General features: G+C 46.0%; 2 protein-coding genes across 2 annotated transcripts in view; both read right to left on the minus strand.

The window, feature by feature from the left end:
• Positions 1-26069, minus strand: part of LOC119436399 (outer mitochondrial transmembrane helix translocase-like) — a 139801-nt gene that overhangs the window by 1288 nt on the left and 112444 nt on the right. The window lies entirely within an intron of this gene.
• The window catches only part of LOC119436400 (outer mitochondrial transmembrane helix translocase-like), a 61577-nt gene that overhangs the window by 934 nt on the left and 34574 nt on the right, over positions 1-26069 (minus strand). The window contains exons 3-6 of the mRNA XM_037703241.2: positions 19106-19194; positions 17733-17972; positions 15583-15633; positions 6230-6366 (exon numbers count right to left, since the gene is read on the minus strand). Coding sequence (XP_037559169.1) covers positions 6230-6366; positions 15583-15633; positions 17733-17972; positions 19106-19194 — 517 coding nt within the window. The remainder of the gene's footprint in view (positions 1-6229; positions 6367-15582; positions 15634-17732; positions 17973-19105; positions 19195-26069) is intronic.

Consider the following 26069-nt stretch of genomic DNA (forward strand, 5'->3'; position numbering starts at 1 on the left):
CTTCACTTCTGCTAGACATACAAAGGAAATTAATAATCATGTACAGTTGAAAGTTGACATGACAAACTTTACATAATTTGCTGATTTTAGTTTAACTGAAAGTAATATATTTCCTTCCACAATTTAGCAAAGCAGTGTTGTACCGCAGTTCTGATTTAACAAAATTTATGTGCATTGCATGCAAGTACCTGAAGCTTTTGTGACAAGCAAAAGAAAAAAAAGACATCACCTGACACAAAATTCATAATATGCACACGTCCTTTTATGATGTCAAGTGGAGGACATTTGTACTGCTGCATCATCTGTCATGTCAGTACAGTAACTACACTGGGCACGTTTCATTTGTGCTAGTGTGCTTTCAAATGCATCAGCAGCCAGTCCAAACAAGAAACACCAACCAAAAGTGACTATGAGTGATTGGCGTCATTGTCTACATTGTAACGCTAACAAAGTTAAGACAATCTCAGTCTCATGGAATAAATATGCTGTTGTAAACAAAAAATTGTAGCTTGGCGTTGGAGGCTGTAAAGATGATGATACAAGTGTTCCCACGACGCTATTTTACAGCAGCTACCAGTAGTAGGCGCAGTCCAAAGCTTTGCTCGACACAATCTTGTTGGGAGCACATGCCAAGCTTTTGATCCCGTAATTATTACTCAAGTTCTCACAGGGTTGTACTCATAAACGACTCCTAAGAAGATACTACCCAACAAGACTGTTCTTGAAAACTGTTTTTCTATTAAAGGAACTTCTATTGCTAAACATATAAAAACCTCGACTGAACGAAATTTGCAAATTAAACTGAGACATTTTTGACCTGTCATTTTGTTACTTTAAATTAAGGCATAAGCACTCTATACCTTAGAAAAAATACAGGCAAGCATCATAGCATGCTAAATAATTTAATGTATTAATCATTTCCAAAACCAATTTCAGTTCAGTACCAAGGAGGTGAACGCATCAAGATGTCATGATACACTAGTTAACGCTCCTGTGGCTGCCACATGCGAGCGCAGCCTCTTACATTTAAAGCATTTATTTAGCTTTCTTTAGTAACTAACCACGATTCTTTGTGGCTAACCGTTATCGTGGGCCGATCCCGAAGACAATGCAGTCAAAACCACACTGCATGGTACCGTACCACCATGTGGTGGTACTGGTGGCCACCAGTTCGCTACCGTGTACAGGTAAGGCATGATGGTAAGGGGAGTGCCACCCATAACACACAGTGCAAAAAAAAATTTAATTCTGGGGTTTTACGTGCCAAAATCATGATCTGATTACGAGGCACGCTGTGGTGGGGGGCTCCGTATTAATTTTAACCACCTAGGGTTCTTTAACGTCCACCCAATGCATGGCACACGGGCGTTTTTGCATTTCTCCCAACATACAGTACAACATACTGCCACAAATAAACACCTCTGAAAGCATGCTAAACGCATTCTTGCACAGCGACCAGGATTCATTCTTCATATATATATTGAGCATGTCAACATACCCAGCTTTACTGCAACATGCAGGGATGTTTCCAGGGGGAAAGGGGGGAGGTGCTTACAGTCCCCCGCCCTCCCCTGCAATTTTGTCACCCTGTCATGCACGGTGACCAAGAGAACCATTTGTGCTGGAAACTATCCTAGGATTTTGTCCGAATGCCTTTTTCATGAGGCCAGAAACAGTTCACCACCTCTATCCACAGCATGGCGGCAACATCAAGTTACTGACCCTATCCCACCGCACAAACTATTCAGAAACGTGTTGCCGCTCCCCAGCCAGAGTCCTCCTCGTGCCTGGCCCACATGCTGCACCCGCCGTGTGCTGACCTGGACACAAGCGTGGTCCTGCAGCCCTCTCTAACTCTCTACCCTCTCCATCCTCGCTTGCCTCTTCACTCTCTCAAGGCACTGTTGAGGTCACCAACTCTAGCAAGACATACACAGCGCCTCTTTTTCATCTCGCTGGTGTACAATGACGATGGTGTACAATGACGATGGTGTACAATGACGATAGTGCAGCCTCGGTGAACTCCCCATAGAGACAATGCATCAAAAAAACTGTCAGCCCTTCCACTGGGATGGAGATGGAAGACCAGCGAAGCTGTACTATGGTGGGAATTATGTATTTCCAATTATGACCATGTGTGATGGTGTAATTGGTTATTTGAGCTATTAAAGAATGATTAAAGAATGAGAATGCTATTAAAGAATGAGAAATATATATATATGATCCGGTGGTTTTCATTTATTTAGTGACCACAGGGACCATGGCCTTATGGTCGCTACGGTACACCGCCATAGGATGTACGGCAAAGGTTGGCACGTTCTTCATAAACACGTCACCAACGCCGCGTGCGTTCGATGCGAACGTGCACAAAACGCTGGCGTGAGCAAGCGCACCAGCAGCAGCGAACGAAGGTTCATACGGTCTATCGCTTTAACGGAAACCGAGTGTCGAAAGCACAGCGCATACAAAGGTAGGAGCAGTGTTGCAGATCGCTTTCGAGATACGGTGCACGCGACCACAAGTTGCTCGCAGAGCAGAAGCTGCAACCCCTCCCTCCCGCGCTGCCTTCCCACTGTCCTCCTTTCGCGTGGGAGATTGAGTCGCCAGTTCCCCTTGCGCCCAGTCGCAAGATACGCATTTGGTGCCACAGCTAAACATTGCCTCCCCTCCCTCCTGCCCCGCAACGACCTTTTGCGCGACGGAAAAAGTGGCGTTTGCTCTTCGCTGTGCGTTCGCTCCCCGTGAAAGCGTGCGTCCCTAGCGCGTATTCATTCGCGCATACAACATACGGCTAATGAGAGTTTTTTTCCACATTCGGACGCGACCATCGAAGACTGCGCCCTTAACAGCTGCGCTGTAAAACCTAGATTATATGACGAGAGATTAGGCACGTCCTGTCTCATACGACGACCCGCACGAAACTACAAACCCAATGGCGGATGCACGGAAACCCCCCCCCCCCTGGACGATGCCTGGATTATATGTTTCCACAGGGACCTTGCAAGACGGTGTATAATCAGGGTTTCACTGTACAAGGTCAGTTTGAAAAGTATGAGACCTTTTCCCCAGCCAAAGTCACGCTGGAAAAGAAGACGCACGCCAACCTGCCCCCCACTCCCCCCCCCCCCCCCTTCCCTCTTGCATGTGCCACTTAAAGGGACACTAAAGAGAAACTGGAAGTTGAGCTTTAATAGTAGATTACCCTATCACAATCACAGTCATACCATTCTTACGGCGAACAGACGTTTAATAAGCGAGAAAATAGCGAAAAACTGAAGGATAGGTGCTGACGCCCCTTTGAATTTTCCGCACTACACATTCGTGACGTCGGAGATTACAAACGCAGGCCGGTCGCGATTGGTCGAGAGCGATTTATCCCTGTTAATAAACGCATAATGAAATACACCTTAAACGTACATAAACAGCATTTGCCGACTTTTTAAACCGTTTCAAGCGAGGAAGTACAAGTCTAATGCAAAATTAAACAAGAAAAAATGGCATGGCGATACATCCGGTCGTAATAGTTGCGTAGTTTCGTTTTTGGTCCATGCATCATCGCACGCGCCTGTTCCGCTCTACAGTGTTTGGTTGGATGTTGCGTGGCTCGAAATACGCTGACTTCGCGGGAAACAGCCAGAAAATACCTGGTGTGTGTAGTGTTGAAGGCTGTATAAATGGTCCAAGGCGCTTGCTCAGGGGCAGTGGCAGTGTTGACTCGATTGTGTCCTTTCATGTGGTGCCGCGCGGTGAGCCCCGGCATTCGCAATGGCTCAGTGCTCTGCCGATGATAAAACGGCAAAAGAGCCAGAGAAACCGATGGTGTGCTCTCTGCATTTCTCGCCCTCGGATTATGTGTATAATCCTGCCCTCGGAAAGTATCTTGGCGTGCCCTAGAGGCCAGTTCTTTCTCGAGCAGCTGTTCCCTCAATGCGGCCTTCATTAAACCCCCTACCGGTTCCCCTGCAGCAGCAAACTGGTGGCTCGGTGAGCGCTGCATGTCATTAAATAAAGCCATGAAATAACCATACCGAGTACGTGCGCAACTTTCTACGCTTGTTCTGTCGGAAACGTCGTCGCCTGGCGGACCGGATACACGCCTTCCGTCGACGAAAGCGAAGCTCTGCTTTCAGCCTGTGCGGCCGGCGGCTCACCACCATCGCAAGCGGAAACACCTACCGCTCGAGCACGGAGGATCATTTCGCGCTCTGTTTCACTGAATATCACTGAAATGCAGTCCTGCTTCCTTGACGAGCTCTTCGTTGCAAGGTGCAGCGGCAGCAACGGTATCCATCGCGGCGAACGCAAATGCAGTGGCCATGCAGCCATGATGCAGCCAGCGCCTCGGCCGTTTACGCAAGCGGTGACGTATCATGGCGCATTCTGATTTGCCGAGAGCAATGAAATCTGTGACGATACTGTTTCAGCGCCAAATCTGGGGTGAGAGAAATTGAGGAAGAGATATTTGGTCTGTTTACGAATTTCTCCGCTAATAACTCATATTTTTGCACCCAACAAAAACTGCATGCATTGCTGAAGGTCCCTGTTTTATTCCAGATGAACTTCCTGTTTCTCTTTAGTGTCCCTTTAACGCAAGCTCGCTCCCCTAGCTCCCTCCACCTCTTTACCCTTGCTCGTGCGGAAGACACAAGACGGCGCTCATCAAGCCCCCATTCCTCTCAGCTCACCCTAGCACGCTTTCACTCGCATCTAAAGCATCAAGCGTGAAGGGCACGATAGGATCTTCTAGTACTTGGACATTATACGGAACATGACATGGCTCCGTTTCAGTGATCGCTCTAGGTCGCAGGGTAGCATGCGATTTCAGAGGTGCATTCCCAAGCAGCCGCTTGTAATTCAACCATTTGACCATCTGTGTCTGCAGAAGTTTCCATTTAATAGACAGCTTTAGGTAGGCGTCCGCAACCACCCACGTACGCAGTGCGCGAGGTCATGCGTGCATAGGGAATTGCGCGCGCACGAAACTGCAATAGTTGGACGGACGCAAAAGTTGAGAAGGTATTGCTGACTTGCACCCGCAGGAGCCGGTATTGTGCTACTCAGCGCCGCCATATGCCAGCTTCTGAAACTGTGTAGCCAATATCAGCCGCCACCATGGAGGAAGGAAAAAAGATAAGAGGGAGCATACCGCAACGCGACTGAAGCCAAGTGTGGTGGCCAAACACGTGGTGAAAACGTCAGAGCGAGTGGTAGGTTTTAGTATACTCCCATTTTATTTTTATTTTTTTCGTTCGAAACCATTTGAAACTCTACAAAGAAACAAAAACAAAACCAAGGAAAAAAATCGATGCTATGCGAAGAAGATTGCAGAGGAGCCGACCAAGTTAACGGAACAACCATGAGAGCACCAAGATGTAGGGGGCTGTTTCATGAGCTACATAACACAGAAGTCATGACCTATTATTTATGTCCGAACCCATTTCAGTGGTTTTTGAGTCCTAATCTTTTTTCGCTGAGTCATTGTCATTTTTGCTGTCATGCTCATGACTATGACTTTTACCACCATCCTTTTGTGTTTCCTTCACTTATTACCCACGTCCGAACCCATTCCAGTTACATACCAAGTGAACAAAACGACCATGAGAGCACCAAGACAAAGGCGGCAGTTTCATGACCTACATGACGCACACGTCATGATATTCATGGCATGACCTATCATTTATGTTCGTCATACACTTTTGTCATACTATGCCAATTTTAGTACCTACCAAGTTAACGAAACGATCATGAGAGCACCAAGATGTAGGCGGCTGTTTCATAACCTACATGACGCACGTCACGATATTCATGTCATGCCCTATCATTTATGTTCGTCATACACTCTTGTCATACTATGCCAATTTTGGTACACACCAAGTTAACAAAACGACCATGAGAGCACCAAGATGTAGGCGGCTGTTTCATGACCTACATGACACACGTCATAATTATGTCATGACCTATCATTTATGTTCGTCATAGACTCTTGTCATACTATGCCAATTTCGGCACCTACCAGGTTAACGAAACGACCATGAGAGCACCAAGACGGAGGCAGCTAGATAGATATAGATAGATAGATGCTGTCAAAGTGGCAAATGTCATATATCGTTATATCGAGGTTTAACCATAGTGACATTTCACTTTGCGATTACAATGCGCAGCTATTTGATCAAAGGTAATGGAGGCAGTTGATGCAGTAACAAAAAGAGAAGCAATTCAGGTAACTTACCCTCCCTGATTCTTTTCAATTCGCAGGAGATCTCGAACCCGGTAAAGAGCAGCATTGCGACACAACTCCCTCAAGTCGCTACCCGAGAAGCCCTCAGTGAGGCGTGCAATCTTCGTAATGTTCACATCCTTGCTCACCTGGAAAGGCAAAGCAACAATTTGAAATTGTTCTTGCTGAGGAGACCATCAATCTGGGAAACGGTTACAGGAGTATGAGAAAATTTTCTGCCTGTGTGACAAGACATTTACAGTTCACACAGAGAGAGTGTAACTTCGTAAACCTAGTTAAAAAAAATACAGGAACTAATATCTGCAACAGCTGACCACTATCTTCAGCACATTTATGCATGAAATTTTAACTACAACAGACTTCCGCTATTTCAACTCCGGTTAATTTGATCTCAACCAAAGGCCCCAGCCGGCGCCCATGCATTTTTACTAGCCCAATCGTTCATTATTTAAATCCTGAAATTGGCCTTAGTCGGATGATTCTAACTAATCACATGTTCTTCGCTGGTCAGCACGCATGTGCCTGACCGCAACGGTGACCCCAGTGGTTACTCCAATAGTGGCATCATCTGTCTTTTTGGCATTTAGGGTACAGTGAATGCGTCGAGCACATCATCTCCCATTGAAAATGTCCATTTTCGGTGTGCCCCAGCAAGGTTCTGAAGCAAAAAGGGTAGCTCACAATGAACTATTACAGTATTTGCCTGACAAGTCTTTTTTTTTTCCCCCAACAAAATTCGTCGAAACGTTGCTCATGGAGTGCAATCTGATAGAAAACCAAAGCTGCGTTCACGCCATTTGCAACAGCATACTGTCAGAGCCAACCTTGCCACTGTCATCGCCATCACAAGCAGGCAACCATGGATGGCGCCAGAACTCGCATAGCATGACGACGACGATATGCCACTTTCAGTCTGTGGGGATTGAGGGTTGCGCCGGCATGATCGCGCGCGCTTTGCCTGCTCTGCCATCCCTCGCCATCGTTCCCTGCTGGCCTCCTCCTCTCTTCCTCTCGTCCGCCGACACCTTTGTGACTAGGACTGGAGCTCGCGCACGGTGCCTTTGCCCGTGCGGGGAGCGCGTACTTTGTGCTGATCCTTTCCCGACGCTAAGCCGACGAGCGGTGCCATTAGTGCTCGCGCGAGGTCGTACCCCGCCGAGCCGCACTTGCCGAAAGCCTAAGCCGAAGGATATTGCCCGTGCTCTCGCGAGTTGACCCATTGGTTATCGCAAGAGCAAGTAGCATAGCCGCCGGGACTTTTCCTAGCGGCGTGTCCCAGCTTGAGCCTGTGCTCTCGCCGCGACGTGCTATAGGCGCCTGTTATTGTATTTTCGCCCTGGTGCGGGACCCCTTTGGCTCCCCTCCGTGCGGGCGTTTGTGCAGTGCTGGTGCCGACGGTTTCAGTAAACGGTTTCCGTCAACTCAGGGCTTTACTGTGTTTTTGCGTGCGTCGCTCGGTAGCCCCTTGCGGCCTCTGAGCTCGCGCGCGAGCGGTGCTGGAGGCGACGGCTGACGCGGCCCTGTGGCTCGCTAAGCTCGAACCCGCGGTGGTTGGTCTCCTGTGAGACACCAAGAACCCACAAGTCTGATTGTGAAAGCACATTCGAATGGTAAGTTTACATGTCAAGCTAGTGGCAACAAGTCGCATCACATGTTCTTGGTGTTTTAAGAACTGCATGTGTTACAGGACTACCTAGCGAAGTGGTTATTCTAGGCATAGGCCACCATCCCATTTGAGATTGTTGCGGAGTTGCTTGATAAATGCAGAATACCAAACGTGCCATGGACTTTACGAAGGATGACATGTGGTTCTTCACAGAGAATAATAAAGTGCTGCACTGAGATAGATGACAACGGACATTAAGTAAATAAATTACCACTCTGTAAAGACGAAATTCGCTGGTTTCGTTGTGTTCTTATTGCGAGAAACGGAGGCATGGTACATTTTTCTTCAATCTTGCTAATAAATCGGATGTGTGTTCAATTTTTACTTTGTTGAGGAGCTCTAATGTCATTTGTTTATTAGTTTTCTACTTTGAACCCATAAAAAGTGGGTGCACATTCGATTTGGGGCAAATACTGCCAAATGAATCAGTGGTGTGTGTGTGCATTTTTTTCACCTCTTGTTTATTTCAACCCGCTGGATGATTCGACTAATTTCGTCAGTCCTGTCAGGGTCGAACGAATGAAAGTCGACTGTATAAGCAAATTACCGTATCTACTTAATTGTAATGCACACTTTCTATGCAAAAATTTTTATAAAATGTTACATGTGGATTAGAATGAAGTACAAAACCAAAATTGCAATATTGACTACCTATCGTCATTTGCATGAGAAATTGCTGTAATCCAATCCAAAAGATATATCACTGCAGCTGTAGGAGCTGCGGAATGAATGGTACCAAAGACTAGATGCTTTAGGCTGTTCATAGTGATAAGGAGGCCTCAAAGTTGCCCGCGGTCCACTGTGGCTCGTATGCAATAAATTTCCTTTTCCAAGTAAGAACAAATCGCGATTACTTTCTCTCACCATGAAAATCAAGTGTGCATTACAATCAAAGTAGACAAAGAATCAAGTAAATACAATGTTAAACAATTAGTGTCCTATTCTGAAATTACACTGCTCTTGAAACTTTTCTCCTAAAACTATAAATGGGCGATTCCATGAGAGATCGAAAATGCATGTCCGCTTGATATTTTTATTTTGCCTGTATTTTTTAATACGAAGGGATATTCAAAATGCACGGAAATGAAAATTTTATTCCTAAGAAGCATTCCCAGCATGGCAAAAAAAATATATATTTGAAGGTAGCAAGCGCGGGCGCCTATTTTCCGACTTCACGGTCGAATTCAATGCAAAGTAAAAAAAGTTGTTGAAAACCTTTACTGCTCATTTTAGGATGCTTAAATTTAAATAATTTCCATGCGTTGTTATGCTGTTCACAAAAGAAAAAAATATATATACATTAAATAATTCCAAACACGGCCCAAATGAGAAGTTTTGCAACTTTGATGCGTGCATTTGCACGTTTTCTATTTCACACAGAAACTTGAAAAGAGTGCCAAACAAAGAATATTGCCTTTGCAACATTCTTGTATAAGGTTGGGTTCCTACAAAAAATATATAAGAAAAAAAAAAGTTAAATAAGCAAGTTTTCTCAAAAAAGCTCATTTTTAAAAATAAAATAAAAAAAAACGCTTTGAATGAGTCAAGCCGCACCTGTACTTGTTTGAAAAGCTGAAAGCCAGCACGCTCAACATCAGCCACTTTCGGCCTGTTATATTTTACGAATAAAGCAAATGAGGAAACAATATCGCACCCATGTTTTGCAAACTCCCATTCAAATTTTTTTTCTTTCTTTATAACTGGGACCAGAGTTTTATTTTGTTTTGAAAATGAGGTTTCTTAAAAAAACTTGTTTATTTAACTATTTCCTTCCATGTTGTATTTTTTTAGGAACCCAATCTTTTGCAGGAATTCTGCAAAGGTAACATCCTATATTAGACACTCTTTTCAGTTTGTGCGAAAAATAAAATACACAAACGCGCATAAAACTTGCAAAACTTTTCTGATGTGGGCCCGGAATTTGTTTGTTTTTTTTCAGTGCTGGGAATGCTTTTTGAGAATAAAATTTTCAGTTCCGTGCAGTTTGAATATCCCACAGAACATATAAAAAAGAAAACAGACAAAATAAGAATATCAAGCGGACATGCAAGTAAGTATAGGCTCACTGGTTTGCTATTTCATCATGCCATTTTGATACTGAAAAAAAAAAAAAAAAAAGCCGCGGACATGACTCGCAGTGCATTTTTTTATGCGCCTCGATTTTTCATAAACCAAGAAAAGTGAAATACAGAATCGTTTAACAGCAGTCTGGTGTTACTTTTTAATTGAAACAAATATCTATAACATAAGCAGGCTGCTGGAAAGTACACCTTCAACTTTGACAGTCTTAAAACCATACGAATGAAAGCATGTAATGTTATCTATCATATTCCACACAAATACAGTACAACCTCAACAAGTCTAATGAAAGAGGACTCCGAAAGAGGATTCGAATAGTAATAGTTAGGCTAAGGAACATGCAGTGAGACTACGAGGAGCTAAAACTACCCAACTTACCAGGAAATTAACCTTAACTTCATAGGTGTTTCGGACGACCTGGTTAATTTTGCTTCGGACCGAGCTGAACGGCAATAATCCCATATTCAAGGTGATTTGGACGAACTCAGCACGTCTACTTAGTTTTTCTTCTTCTATATAGACAACTGCAGTGCCAGCATTTGAAATACAGTCTATGCTCGTTACAACAGACCCGCATACAACAGACTTTCGGATATAATAGACCATATTACAACCTTAGTTTGCTCTACCTGTTTTATTAATGCAACGAAGTTCACTTTTAACGAACCGCGCTACAACAGACTATTGGCTACAATGGACGAAATTAAATGAGCGGCAATTCTTTTCAAAATTCGACGTATAAAGCGTACTTTTGTCATGTTGACACGGGCTGACACCAGACTGGCGTGGGTCATCCAACAATCGCAGCCTAAATCTTGTGTGCGTGTGAGAGAGGGAGGAAGGAAGGCGGGGTGAAAGCATGCTGTCTCTTTCGCACGCGAGGCATGAGGGGGGGGGGGGGTTCTACTCCAGCGGCTGCTGCTTACACGGCGCGCGGGCACCGTATCTTGAAAGGACAAAGAGCACTCAGTGCTGGTAGCTTCGTATGTGCTGTTCTTTTGACATTTAGTTCGCGTTGAAGCGAGAGACAGCATGAAGGTCAATTTACTTGCTGCTGCTGCCACGCTTCCCGACTGAAGCGTTTTGACAGCGAGTTTCCGTGGTCATCAAGCAAGATGTATTTATGTTTACCTGTGTGCACGTGACACTGTGCTTGCTAATTTAGTTAGTAAGCGAATGTTTACAACTTTATACGGCTGATAAAACTACTATCCATACATCATATAGCTGTCTACTAATTTGCTATCACTATCGATGCGTCGCCTTTCAGGCGAAACTGCGATTTTTTTTTTTGTTTCACTTTGGACGTTCATCAGTCACGCTTTGCAGTAACATTAGACATCGTGACCAAAGTTTCACAAGTGAGGTTTTTTGGATATCACGGACTCGGATAAAACGGACCCTTTTTGTCAGATTATGAGGGTCCATTGTAATGAAAGTCGACTGTATACGGTTATTTCGCTCTTTGTTGTTCATAGATGTCAGCACATTTTTTCAGCACCTCGAAAGACAGATTTATTTAGTCCGTCTTCTACAACATAGATCGCAGCCATTTTGTGAGCTCCTGGAGGGGTGCATTTACTGCGTCTTTCTGTGATAGATGGCAGCACTTTGTCAGTGCTCAAAGACCGCATGTTTGGAATCGTGCGCTTTTTGTGCCTTTTAGCAGATTTAGAATGATGGTGTCTGCCACTGACAGCTCACTTTCGAGTCGCGTAGGAGAAATACGAGCCACTGCTTGACTATAAAGGTGAAAGTGAGAGTGAAAGCAATGCACTAGTTTCGTTCTTCGAGTGATGAGGATGATGATAGTCTTTTCATCGCTTCTAGGGCCTGATGCAAGCCCCTTCCATGCTTTATGAAGTTCCACACAATACATGGCCTGCCTTATAAGTGCAAGAATGCACGAAAAACTTTCTTCGGTGAAGAACCTTACTTCTGAGGATAGTTCATTTTGAAACAGGGTAAAATAAAGCATTTTTCTTTGTTTCCAACTGTACCGTTTGTGGCAATGACAAATGCATATGTATTGCACGGTGAAGAAGTAAAATGAGGTTTTCACACTTAAAACATTAAGCAAATTGGTTGAAAAAGCTTTAGAAGGGTTTTTGATGAAGTGAAGTTTGAAATTAATCTATAAAAAAACAAAAACAAAATAAGGTCACTCTGGTCAAAATAAAATAAAACACTTAAGGGGTTACAGGGCTCATCGTGAAGGAAATCAGTTCATGTTACATCACTTTCACACCAACCAAGTTAAGTTAAAATTTAATTAAATATTGGTGTTTAACGTGCAAAACCCCAATCTGGCCATAAGGCAACCAAGTTATTAGTGAGAGCTGCCACCTACTGAGTCTCATCACTGTTACAACACTAGACGTAAAGAGTAGGACTTGATCATAACGAAACACGTAAGTACCAACAGCCAGTTTTCAAACTCCGCCTAGGGATGAAAACATGACTCTTTTGCGTTGCCTGCCACACACCTGCCAGGTACCATCGCATGTTGCCACGTGGCAAACAACAAAATCATAATTTGCACAGCCTCCAATCCCAGCATCCGCCATACTTTGGCATGCTTGCCAGCGTGTAGCAAAAACTGAAGAGTTGTTATCTGTAGCTTTGTGTCCAATATATTGGGACCATGCACACCACTTTGGATGCCATGTTCTGCGTGACCATTGTCCAGTTTCTGCTGCTTGGCAGCATGCTATGGAGTTCATCTAGTTGGTGTGTGAGGCAACAGAACGACAATGCACTTGGCATGAAAGTTTTGACAAATTGCATAGTCATACCTGCCAACCTCAAGACTTTCAAATTCGTAAACTCGCGACCGGGGGGGGGGGGGGGGGGGGGGGGGGGGGCGTGCACGGGAATTCTGCCGACGAGTACGACTTCAAACACACTTGGAAGTACTGATAGTATCTAGTACTGACGAGGCTTCGAGCACGCCATCACACTTCGCAGCCTCTACGGCTACAAAACACCGGAGTGCCGGAGTCGCACTGCGCCCGATGCAGTAGCACGTCGCACAAAAAAAAAGCGAGGCCCACAAAACAGGTAATACAGTAAAAGTTCGTTAATTCGGATTTCACGGGACCGAAACAAATGTCCGAATTAACCGAATGTCAAATTATCGAGGGTATCAAGAAAACAATAAACAAATGCTTACCACGTCAACACGCTCTTATTTGCAGTATGAATCAGCAAATTCTGTTCCTATTTTGCATAAACGCAATGCGGAAGCTGCAATTCTCGTCATCTCGCGACTGATTAGAGCTCGCAGCGGCGAAGGTTTCGCGACTTCCTTCACATTGCGGCCGCGGCGCGCGTCTTCATCTGAGACGGGCTTTTCACTAGCGCGCGCACATCCCGTTTATTTTTTCGCCAATGTCGCCGGGTCTCCGCCCATCGCGATGTAGACGGTGCGCCTCTTCCTCTTCACAACCGCAATCTCTCTCTCTTCATCCTCGACAGCTTTACACTGAGTAAAAACGAAACTATTGCTTACCGCAACCGCTGTCAACGTGATCATGCACGGCGACCTTGCGGTTCTGAAGGCGCGCGGCCGACGCACGCATAGTCAAACCGAAACTACCGTTTGCTGCAACTGCGGACGAAACCGCTGTCGATATCGACGCGATCATGCATGGCGACTACCGAGTTATGAAGGCACGCGGCCGACGTGCGTACCGAGTCAAAACGAAACTACTGTTTGCCACACCAGCAGCGGACGGAATCGCGGCAGCTATCAAGACGATCATGGTTGGTAACTACGCAGTCATGAAGGCACGCGGCCAACGCGGTGCTATGTGCGGCGGTAAACGCATGCTAGGCACGAATAGGAACAAATAGGCACGAAGCCTTCCGGCGTTGTTGTCATTCCAGTACTCCATCGCTTCGTTTCGGTGGACGCTAACGTTGTTTTGGCGCGGTCCATTCATGTTTCGGAGGGTGGCGTGGCTTAGAGCTATGGGCGCGGACCATTCGTGTTCGGAGGGGCGGAAGGGCAACGGGACAGAGGCGCGCGAGGCTGGCGATGCGGAGAAGGATGGAAAACAACGCGCGGCGGCGTGGAATGGCTCAAATTTCTTTTCTTTTTTTTTTTTTTGTCTTTTCAAGGAGTTCGTATTCCATTCCCTGACGGCACGGACACTGAGTGAAAACTAGAGTGTACTAGTGAAAACGAAACTACTTTTTACCGCAACCGCTGCGGATGAAACCGCGGCCGCTATCAACGCGATCACGGGTGGCGACTACGCAGTTTTGAAGGCACGCGGCCAATGCAGTGCTATGCGCGCCGGCAAACGCAAGAATGAAAGCTTTAAAGGCTCAAATAGGCACGAAGCGTCCTGGCGTTGCTGTCATTCCCGTACGATTTGAACTCCGTCGCTTCGTTTCGGTGGACGCTAATGCCGTTATGGTAGAGTACACTCTAGTTATAGCTCGTTTGCGTCGCACATTTGCGGCGCTCCGCGCTCGCCGAGCACCAAGAATTGTCCGAATTAACCGATGTGCGGCCAAATACGTCCGAATTAACGAGAGTTTCATTGCATTAAATAATGCAAACGCCTGCCGGGACCAAAGGACGTGTCCGAATTAACGAGCTTTTACTGTACTCGCGAAAAAAGCCTAGCGTCGCGAAAAAAGCCTAGCGAAGGTGACAGGCAAGACGACTAGCCACAGCCTCCCATACCGAAACTGTGCCTGCCGCATCGACCCGAAATCGCCGTCGTCTCTGGGGGCGCCACTTACGTAGGGGTGGACCTCTATGTTGAGAGTAACGACAACCAGTGACCTCCAGCCGTCGTCAGGTACTCCAACAATCCGATGACGAAGGCAACGTCACAGATTGAAAAATCTCCTTACTCTGCAGACAATAAAGATTACAGCGCATACCTCCATCTCTGCGCCCCTACGTAAGTGGCGCCCCTACCCACCAGCAACGGTGTGAATTTATTAAAAATTTTAAAAACTATTTCGCGAATATAACCACTTTTCCGTAAAAATTGAGCCGACATTCGTAAAATCGTAAGACGTGTCCAAATTCGTACATTTTACGGAAAATTCGGAAGAGTTGGCAGGTATGCATAGTAATCTAGAAGCATTAGTGTTACAAAACATTTTCGAGAAGAAAAAAAGGACATTTGTTTCCCCTTAATTACCACAATTATGAATATAGAATATGCACAGCTTACCGACCTTGTTAATAGGCAACGACACAGGAACTAGACCACTACTCGCAAGACTTCACACTATCTAATCGGTAACATGACAGTCCACTACTCGCAATACTTCACACTATCTAATCGGTAACATGACTGTCAATCTTAAGCATCAAATGTGCTTTAAAAGTAAGCTTTAACACCTCACCATTGGTGAGCTAGCCCTGTCTAGAACTTTCTGATAACACATGTCAAAGAAAAGCAGCACTAATCACAGATGTGGTAAACAATGCCACGGACGAGCCCAACCTAATCCAGACTGATTTGAAGACATGCAATATAATAAATAAATAAAGTTTGTTCTGGACCCTTTATTTTCAACCAGAAATGTGGACGAGTTGAGCTGACCCACAGTAGGGATTAAAATAACTTACCCCTTCTGTCTCTAACACTAGCTTGATAATTCCAGCCCTCTGCTGCTGGTTCTGGAAAAAAACACAAAAAATGCTCAACGTTAACACTTTGCTATACGACTATACATATGTCCCCTTAAAAACAAACATGCAATTAATCTTTGACGGAATCCTACAGCCTTACGAGCATTTACACAGAACCCATGTCGAATGTTACTAGATTCCCAGACCGTAACAACACGGTATCCTGCAGGGAAACAAAACTGAAACTGGCTGTAGAAAAGCCATTATATTCAATTATTTACGCCGCTCTGAGGCTTCTCACTACTTTCTCCAGGATTTAGTGGTCTAGGACATGCATTTATCTAACAAAAGGAAAAAGTTAATACAGTCGACTCTCATTACAACGAACGTAATAATCCGACAAAAAATGTCCATTTTATCCGAAGTCCGTAATATCCGAAATGACTCACTTCCGAAACTTTGGTCGCGATGTATAACGACAGCCCCCATCAAAATGTGGCTGCCATGGCTGGGATTCTATCCCGCGACCTCGTACTTAGCATCCCAACACCATAGCCACTAAGCAACCACGGCGGGTGATGCAAACAGCTAGAAAACGTCGCAGTTTCACCCGAAAGGCAAAGCATCGATTGCTATACCAAATTAGTAGACAGCTATAGGAAGTAAGGATAGTAGTTTTATCGGCCATATAAAGTTGTAAACATTCGCTTAGTAACCAAATTAACAAGCACGGTGTCATGCCCGCGCAAGTAAATATGAACACATTTCACTCGATGACAGCAGAAAGTCGCTGTCAAAACGCTGGAGTGAGGCAGCATGGCAGCAGCATCGAGCGAATTGACCTTCGTGCTGTCTCTCACTTCAACGCGAACTAAATGTCAAAAGCACAGCACATACAAAACTACCGGCACTGGGCGCACTTTGTCCACATGGCAGATCGCTTTCAAGATATGGCGCCCGTGCCGTAAGCAGGAGCCGCCGGAGTAGCAACCCCCCTCTCCCTCGCCTCCTCCTCCTCATGCCTTGCGTGCGAAAGAAGACGGCACGCTTCCGCCCCGCCTTCCTCCCTCGTACGCACGAGATCTAGCCACGATGCGATCATAAGTCTGCTGTCAACGCGTCGACACGGCGAAAGTATGTTTCATATGCCCGATCTTGAAAAAAATTCCTGCTAATTTCGTCCGTTGTAGCGTGGTCTGTTAAAATTGAACTTCGTTGCATTAAGAAAACTAGTAAAGCAAACTAAGGTTCAAATATGGTCCGTTATATCTGAAAGTCTGCTGTATGCGGGTCCGTTGCAAAGAGCGTAGACTGTAGTAGGAAACATGTCAGTACAAGGGGTTAAACGGCCAAAAAACACAGAATTTCATTGCGTTGAAAAGAGAAAACACGATAAACCACAACCTAAAAAAAAATAATAATAACAAAAAACGAAAGATTTTGCCTCAAAATATGCTCCGAAGACAAAGAACCCTACTTATAAATTTTCAACAGACAGAACGAATGGGCACCTGAAGAGAACATTTTTTGCTATAACTATAGTACTCAAATGTGCCAGAAAGAGAATGTATCGACATGTCCTAAGTGCCAAAATTGGCAATATGTATAGTAGACAAAGCAACAAAGTTTGTAGAATGTGTTATTGCCCAAGATAACAAGGCAACCTGTTAACAAATTCGCCTGTTGCAATATATCAATTTCACATTGGGTTTCAGTACACTGCCGCTGCTGCCAAGGACGCAGGTAGAGGTAGTCCTTAGTAGGGTGATGGTAACTGTTGTTGAAAGTGCATAGTTCAAGGGAGATTAAGATGAGAAGACTAAACAGATAGTAGTAGGGTTGAGGAGACACTCCTGTATGAATGCTTCTCCTCCCATAATAATTAATTCTCTAAATTCATAATGCAGCGAGCCACCGGCCTTCCGATCAAGGTCGTTTTCAGCGCAAGTGCAGTGGAATGTCACCAAGAACTATAGCTATCATGGCGCCCGCAGGCCAGATGCACATGTGCTCCGAGCATGGCAAGATTGGTTTACTGATAAAATTAATCTAAAGAAACCCAAGGGTGGGATGGTGTCCCGAGCCAAACTGCTCACTTTATGTATTCGATCAATGTCAAGTAAAGCTCTGTTTTCTTTGCAACTCACAGGCAAACCAACATGAAACATAGCTGGCATGCGACGTAGGATCGCCTTGTCAACATCATGAGGACGGTTAGTGGCACCCATTACCACCACCTGGCAGTCAGGGTCCGTGATGAGGCCGTCCCAGAGACACATGAACTGTGCCTTCATCATAGCTGTTGCCTCATGGTCTTGACTATCACGGGACCGCAGGAACGAGTCAATCTCATCAATAAATACGATGCAAGGTTGGATCTTCACTGCCTGCACGGAAAAAGCATCTTTGTTATTGTGGTGCCACTCTCTGTCACTTGTAAATATTGTATATAAACCATTTTTGACATCTCCCCCATAACAATATATATATTTAAATATTGCTATGTAGCACTAGGTGATGAAATTATTGGCCACCAGACTGAAAACGACGAGGAGCCTTTGTTCCCTGTGTGCTGGCCTCCACCTCGTGCAAAAGCTTCCTGTCTACTGGACTTCCGTGTAATATCTATGGTGGAGATATAACATGGTACAGCAGACTTCCATTAATTCGACACCAGTTAATTTGATCCTAAGCGAAGGTCCCAGCCGGCCACCCATGCATTTCTATAGGCCCAAATTTTCATTATTTTGATCCTAAAATTAGCCTTCGCCAGATAATTAGAACTTGGCCAGTAAGCATGCACACACCTGACCCCTATGGTGACCCCAATAGTGACCCCTTTAGTGGCAGTGTCCCTCTTGGCGGAGCTTAGGGGATAGTGAATGCGTTTAACACCATGTCATCACCCGTCAAAAACACCTATTTTCGACCAGCCCTAGGAAGATTTACAAGCAATAACCATAGCTCACAATGTCCGATTACGGTGTTTATCTGATTCTAACGGTGCACCTTACTTGTTTCTAGAAAATTGGCATATTTGCTCAACAAAAAGCAGTCTTGCTAATTGGAACACAGCTGCCTCTCTCTTGGTACAGGACATCTGGTGAATGGAGGCCTAAACTATCACCAACATTATGAGTAAAGATTGCAACCACCACCCCCTCCCGCCATTTTTTGCCTTTGTTCTTGCTGTGCATTCAAAGGTAAACATTCAGCAGATATTTCATTTAATTATGAGCATGAGACAGAAGTTCTACAATACTACTGTTGCTGCAAAGGATACCAATTATGACAGTGATAGTCCTTAGCACACTGTATGGAATGAACAATGAGTATGTAAAGGAGGTCACAAACACAACCTGAGTTTGTGTCCTTCATGTGTGTAATTTCAGTGTTTGAACTGCAGAATGTCAGACCAACTAGCCCAAAAATGATGTTTTCAGTAGCCAAGCTGTGCCCTAGCAATGACCGATATGCAATATGCCAATGCTCGTGATTTCATATACAAATAGAAACTCACCAATGTAAAGACAGCGCTGGCAAGCTTTTGAGATTCTCCGTACCATTTGTCGGTAAGCGCTGCAACCTCCAAATTGATGAAGCGGGCTCCTGTCAAACATAAAAGCAACATTTCATGGCAATGAATGATTCCAAAATGACATATACAATATCCACAACAAAGTGCCATTACTTGGTGAACCTTCATGATGCATAGAAAGTGTGATGCTAACTCTGCTAGCCAATGGGAAGACCAACTGCAGTTCAGTAAAATGCCAATGGCTTCAATGAGCAATCTTGCATTTTATTACAATAGTACCAGCCACTACATCGGACCCAGCATGGAGAAAAATTTGGCGCAAATTCACATGGAAGGATACGCGAATTCTATCAACATAGCAAGAAAAGGAAAATCAGAACACGTTAAATTCCACCGAGGCTGTCGGACCATCCTGCCCTCAACATAGTGGTTTTTCCTGCTTATACCTGACAATGTGTTGCCTTTATAAGGTTGTTTGAGCCATGCCCATGCTGCACAATTTTTTGTATGTCAATCATGATTCACGGCACAATCACAAACCCCCACCTTCAACAGTTCAACAGTAGACTGCTTCAACAGTTCTTCACATGCCACTGTGACACTGTGTGAAATTACTTCTGTAATCATAAACTTAAACAAACTGACAAACCCAAAACATTATTGATGGTCAAAATGCCTAGTTTTCTCACGGGCCCTGGCACAGCACAGCAGGCTGTGCAGCACTTTGACTATGTGAGAACAGGTCACATTTAAATCACAAACAGGCTACTACATGAAACTCCGTAATATTTGACGAGTACGAAAGTTCAGCATTGTAGGCAAGATATAGCCTTTATGTGTGCCCACATTTTTCTATTGCACTTGAAGAAAGTTCTCCTTCTCACTGCTTTTTGTATGCACGTGTAGGCATACAAGTGAACATACTTGCATGTTTGTCATATTAAGATTTATATCTGTAGCGTGAATGACTGCCTACTTGTGTACCCCAACATATCAAGTCTGTGAACACTACCATCATTACCAAAAACCTGTTGCCAGTCGATACCAGATTAAGCCTATGAGAGCTAAAAGTGTGATGTGGAGTTTAAAAGAGACCAAATATGCCACACAAGCAAATGCAAAGCCTGATTACTTCTGATGTTCTGAAATACATGCTGTTCTTTATTACCTCAAAAGCTCCATGACAGGACCTAACATGAGGAGGCGTGGGCGTGCACTTGTGATATTTTGACGACTTGCTTGATAATGACCTTGAATCAATCAGCATAATTAAATTAAATTATGGGGTTTTTACGTGCCAAAACCAGTTCTGATTATGAGGCACGCTGTAGTGGGGGACTCCGGAAATTTGGACCACCTGGGGTTCTTTAACGTGCGAATCAATCAGCATAGCTTCGGAAGGAAATTTATTTAGTGGTGTAACAAAAAAACGATAAAAGGTGCACCGAACCTTATACACAAGTTGGATGAACTGCTTTCAGATCACTTATGTGCAGCAAGAGTTGATAGACAATGACTCCGCCTTCCATTTCTTCTTTTTTTCTCTCTTTAAGCCCGTTGCAAATAGTATATATTTGTGCAGGCATCAATAAAAATGTTATTGGCAGTCAGCGCTCGTCCCGTGTTCTCCCTTGTGTGTTTTTTTGGCACTGTTTTAAAATGAATGATCCATACCAACTAGCTCACATCCAAACCCTCCTGAGTCACATCTACGAGAACATTTTGGGTGAAAGCAAATTCAGTGAATCGAAGGCATGCGACGATTTCTGTCACATGCAACAGAAATTGCAGTTGTAGGTGCTCTACTCGCGATATATGAAAACGCCACAGTTGTAGCAGGGCATGCTTTTACGAACGGAGCAATTAAAAGATATGCAACTACGGTTAAATGCCGTGCCGACGGAATATGACATGACAGAAAAAATAGCGTAGCTTGCACTGGAGGCACAATGCTAAAGAGACAGCGGAGTTGATGGGCACGTAGCTAGTCCTGGCTTTTGAGCTAGGCTAAGCACTACCAAGTCATCCCCAGCATTTTCCAGAATTTATGGCAAAGCGCGGCCTCGTTTTCGGGAGTACGAACTATCTTTGGGCGTCCCATGGGTTCTACTGATTGAGCGCCGCCGCGCACACGCTTACGTAGCTGTTGCCTCAAGGTCAGCGCATGCGCAGATCCAATAGTTAACACGGCGCAGGCGCAGATCTCGGCGTGGCAGCAGAAATTGGTTACGTGCAGTGTCTCCGAGCTGCTGCCGACAACGCCCGCATTTCCCTGGCGCGTTCGCTGTCTGGGCATGCGCAGCACACAGGCGGTAGGTTGCGCCAGGTGCTCTAGCAGCTGCGGCGTCGCTGGTTGCCATGGCTACGGTGCGGCTGGCTTTCTGTGAAACACCATACTATTTACGGCTAGCTTAAACAGCTTCGCTGTTAATAGTATACGACGTTTCAACGCTGCACTATATACGCCACAATTTAGTTGCAGTCTCTTCGTGTCGGCTTTCATGCATATTTTTCCCGGTGATTTAAAGGGGCCCTGAACCACTTTTTATCTAAGTCGAGAAATGTATTTGAAGTCAAATATATGTATTTGAAGAATACAAAATGTATTTGAAGTCAAATACTTTGCCGCAAAAAGTTCTTCAATACGTTAAGCAGAAGCGGAGTTATTCACAATCAAACATACCGTTTCGCGGTGCTTCCGCTCCTTCAATAATTTGCACTGAGAAGGCTACGGTGGAGTGGGGTGTGCCCATAATGCTCTGCCTACTAAACGTCACCGTGGCGTGCAGTTCAAGTTTGATTTTGGATGTTCATGTAGACACCACTATTTCCGATCTAGGCACCTCCGAGGTGCCAACGTGGTTGTCCTCAGCGAGCTGCAGTGCGTGCAGCCAATGGACTCGCCGCAACGTCATGAAAGGGATAAAAGACAATGCGTTCAACATACTACTTGTCAAAAATCCTAAGTCCATGACAGACACTGTCACGCTATGCCAAAGCTACGAGGAGCTACGCAGGCAGCGCTTGTTGACACATCTCCCTCCATCGCGCAATGAACACATTGCTAGTTTGGCCACCATCTCTGGCCTGTCAGCACTGCTTACAGAAATGAAAGCGTTCATTCGGGAGGAAGTTGCACGCCAGCTCTCCTTGATAACCTTCGCTCAGCCGCCGCATGTGTAACAGCCTCCAACGAATGTTATGTCCATGCTCCATCGCGTGATCAAGCAGGAAATCGCCGTGGTCTTGCCAGACCAGCATCAACATCTTCCTGAAGCCGCATCACTAAACTACGCCGATGTCACTGCGACACCCCCAACGGGTCTTGATGGCTGCACCACTCAGCTACGGTGAAGTCGTCACGAGAACTCACTCTCTCCAATCAGCCGGCTGAAGTGAATGGACGTAAGCAACAACATATTCTTGGTAGCCGGGCTTTCGCTGGGCGAGCCCAGCGCCAAGACCAACGCCGCTAGCATCCGTATGGATTTCTGTGGGAGCAGTGGGATTGAAATGGCGCAGTATCGGTGGTGTTGTAAGCAGGTGACGTAGCGTCACGAAGGCCTCGTCGCAAGCCAAGGACCACGCAGAAAGCTTGGGGTCTCCCCGAAGAAGCTCTGTCAGCGGTGCCATAATCGAAGCGAAACTTCGAATGAAGCGGCGGAAGTACGAGCAGAGGGCAATGAAACTACGCAAGTCTTTTAGAGACGTTAGCCTTAGGAATTCTTTAACAGCACGGAGCTTTGCGGCATCATGGAGAAAGCCATCCTTCGACACGACATGACCAAGAATTGTCAGCTTGCGTGCCCCAAAGTGACATTTTTTCAGGTTGAGTTGGAGGCCGGCCTTACTGAGACAGCGTAAAACCTGCTCCAAGCGATGAAGGTGAGTAGGGAAATCTGGTGCAAACACTACTACATCATCCAAATAACACAAGCACGTGTTCCATTTGAGGCCTCGCAGAATAGTATCCATCATCTGCTCAAAAGTCGCGGGTGCATTGCAAAGGCCGAATGGCATCACATGAAATTTGTATAAGCCATCTGGTGTGATGAAAGCAGTTTTAGGCTTATCGTCTGCAGCCATAGGCACTTGCCAATAACCAGAGCGTAGATCGAGGGAGGAAAAGAACTCTCTCCCGTCACCAAAGTGTCATTGATTGCTCCCGTGCAGAAGTCGCCTTCTCTTCGCTTAGCAATGCCATATCTGACGACGTTTCGCTTTCTTGCACCAAGTTGTTCCTGCCATCATGACCTGCGCAAGCGCCACGAGCTTACCACCACCTGCTCCCCAGTCCTCCGCATGCCCCGGCACACTCCGTCAGTGGGACCCTCCCATCTTTAGCAGCTCTGACGACCACGACGTTGATGACTGGCTATCATCATACGAATGCGTCAGTCTTAACAACAAATGGGATGACATCACGAAATTGACCACCATCTCTTTTTACCTCACCGGAATTGCCCACTTGTGGTTTCGGAACCACGAAAGCGAAGTCCCAAGCTGGACTGTGTTCAAGACAAAGTTCAGTGAGGTCTTCGGCCGCCCTCCTGTTCAAAAGCTTCGTGCCGAACAGCGTCTGCGTTTGCACTCTCAGCAGCCTGGTGAGACCTTTACCAGCTACATCGAAGATGTCATCGATCTCTGCAAACGCGTCGATGCATCCATGACTGAGGGCAATAAAATCAAACATATACTGAAGGGCATCAACGAGGACCATTTCAGATGCTGATTTCAAAGAGCCCCTCTACTGTTGCCCAAGTTATTGAACTATGACGAGCTCCGCCGTCAATGCCTCTTCACCCGCCGTCCTGTTCCCCATCAGGAATCGTTGTCTGGCTTGACCTCTCCTTTTCAAGATTCCACCCTACTCTCACAGATCAAGGCTTTCGTCCGGGAAGAAGTTGCTTGCCAGCTCTTCCTTATCTCCAACCCGCCGGAGTCAAGTTCGTCCCTTAGTCCGACCCTACGACACATTATAGAAGAACAAGTGTCCGAGGTCCTTCCTCTGGAGCGGGCGCCTCAACTCACCACCCCATTGACTTACGCCGACAGGAAGACACAACTGCCTAGGCTTAGCCAGGCACACCAGGAACAGCGTCGAATCCGAGCCCCACTTAGTAGCGCTGGCGATCCGGCTGCGGAGCTCTGCACGGCGCACTTCTTCTTCCTTACACTACAAGCAACTAGAAATTTCATGAGCACCGGGATGCTAGACCGGCAAGCATCAAACGACAAAGACGGAATGGACCTCAGCGGGCCCGGCACGATGACGGGCTACCCAACTAACCATACAGAGGTGAGTACCTTCCACCAACTCCCCCGATGACAATGCAGACTGGCAAACGGTGCTAACGCTACGCCAACAGAAGAAACAAGCGTTGCAACGAAAGTGCATCAAATACCAGCCAAAGACAAGCTCGAAGTGAACATGGACACCAAGAGACCGCCCACTCCGCAAGGAAGGAAACTACACAAACTCCCACCTCTACCAAAGGGCGATTTCAAGGTCGTCATACGACCGCATCAGGGCTTACCCCTACGCAACATCATCACACCAGCAATGGCGACAGCAATCATTGAAGCCTGCAACCATGAATTTTCTGAGGAACAATTTCTCCTGCAAATCAAGCTGGGCTCTAACATAGCCCTCCTCTCTACTCCGCACCAATAGGTGGCCATGAAAGCACGGGGACTTTGCCTCCTGATCATCAGCGGCACAGCCCATGCCGTCAAAGCATACGCGGCCACCGGGGAAGACGCACTGAGAGGGGTGGTGCACGGTATACCGCGACACACTCTGTCAGAGACCCTGCTTGCCAACATGCGGATTTGCACGCAAGGAGTTGAGCTGATCCAGGCCTGCATGATCGGCGATACCCAAAGTGCCACCCTGACGTTCAGCGGGCCCCTACTATCGAGAACCATATACTATTACAGAGGAGAACTCTTGTGGCACCCCTTTCGTGCTACCAGTGAAGTCTGCAAGATCTGTCACGGCAAAGAAGACCACACGGACATTTGCCCAAATCCTACGCGACGAATCTGCAAAATGTGTGGGCTTGAGAACCCAAGTGAAGGACACTCCTGTGAACCAAACTGTGCCTCATGTGAGGGGGGCCGATCTTACCCGGGACAAGAGCTGCACCAAGCGCTTAAAGCAACAAAACAGCCACGAGCATTGCGGACCACACGTCCGCAGAACACCAGACCCCTAAGATGGTTCTTTTCAGAGTAAGGGGAAGAGAAGAGCCACAGAAGCAGAAGCGCCAGCACGGAGAGATCCTGCTCCAGATCCGAGCAGTGCACTGCCGCCATCATCCAGTCAACAAGTACGCAGAAACAAAGATCCAATCCCGGACCTCGACGAGGAACAGGCCACCAACAGGGATCAAATACTAATTCAAAGAATACAGCTGCACAGGTAAGCTGGTAGGTGTCGCGTCTTCCACGACCAAACTCATCGCGCAAAGTGAGGAATACAAGCGAGCCATCTCAGAGGGCAGACAACTAAGGCAACGTTACACGGTTAAAACGCAAGAGGTAGAAACACTCAAGCGACAGATATCTATGCTCACGGCCACAAATGGATACACTTAAATCCAAATCACCCACTCCGCCGCAGCAACAGCCAACACAACAACCACTGTCACAGCGGCCACCAGCACAACACAACCCTCGCCACAAGAAAGTGACAACACAAGTGACACTACAGCAAGTCTAAACACATGTTTGCGTTACAGCAGCAACAAATCCAACAATTTCAGCAAATGCAAGAGCACTACAAGTGCAAATGCAGCAGATGCTTACAGAATACAAAACTAAAACGTTTCCGTTATGTAGACGATTCCGTTCAGAAGTTCCAACGACCTGCGCAAACGACGACACAGCCTTGCCTCGGACAAGCTGAGTGCAAGATCATGGTCACCACGGACACTGAGGATAC

This window comes from Dermacentor silvarum, chromosome 1 (assembly GCF_013339745.2).
Source record: "Dermacentor silvarum isolate Dsil-2018 chromosome 1, BIME_Dsil_1.4, whole genome shotgun sequence".
Lineage (NCBI taxonomy): Eukaryota > Metazoa > Arthropoda > Arachnida > Ixodida > Ixodidae > Dermacentor > Dermacentor silvarum.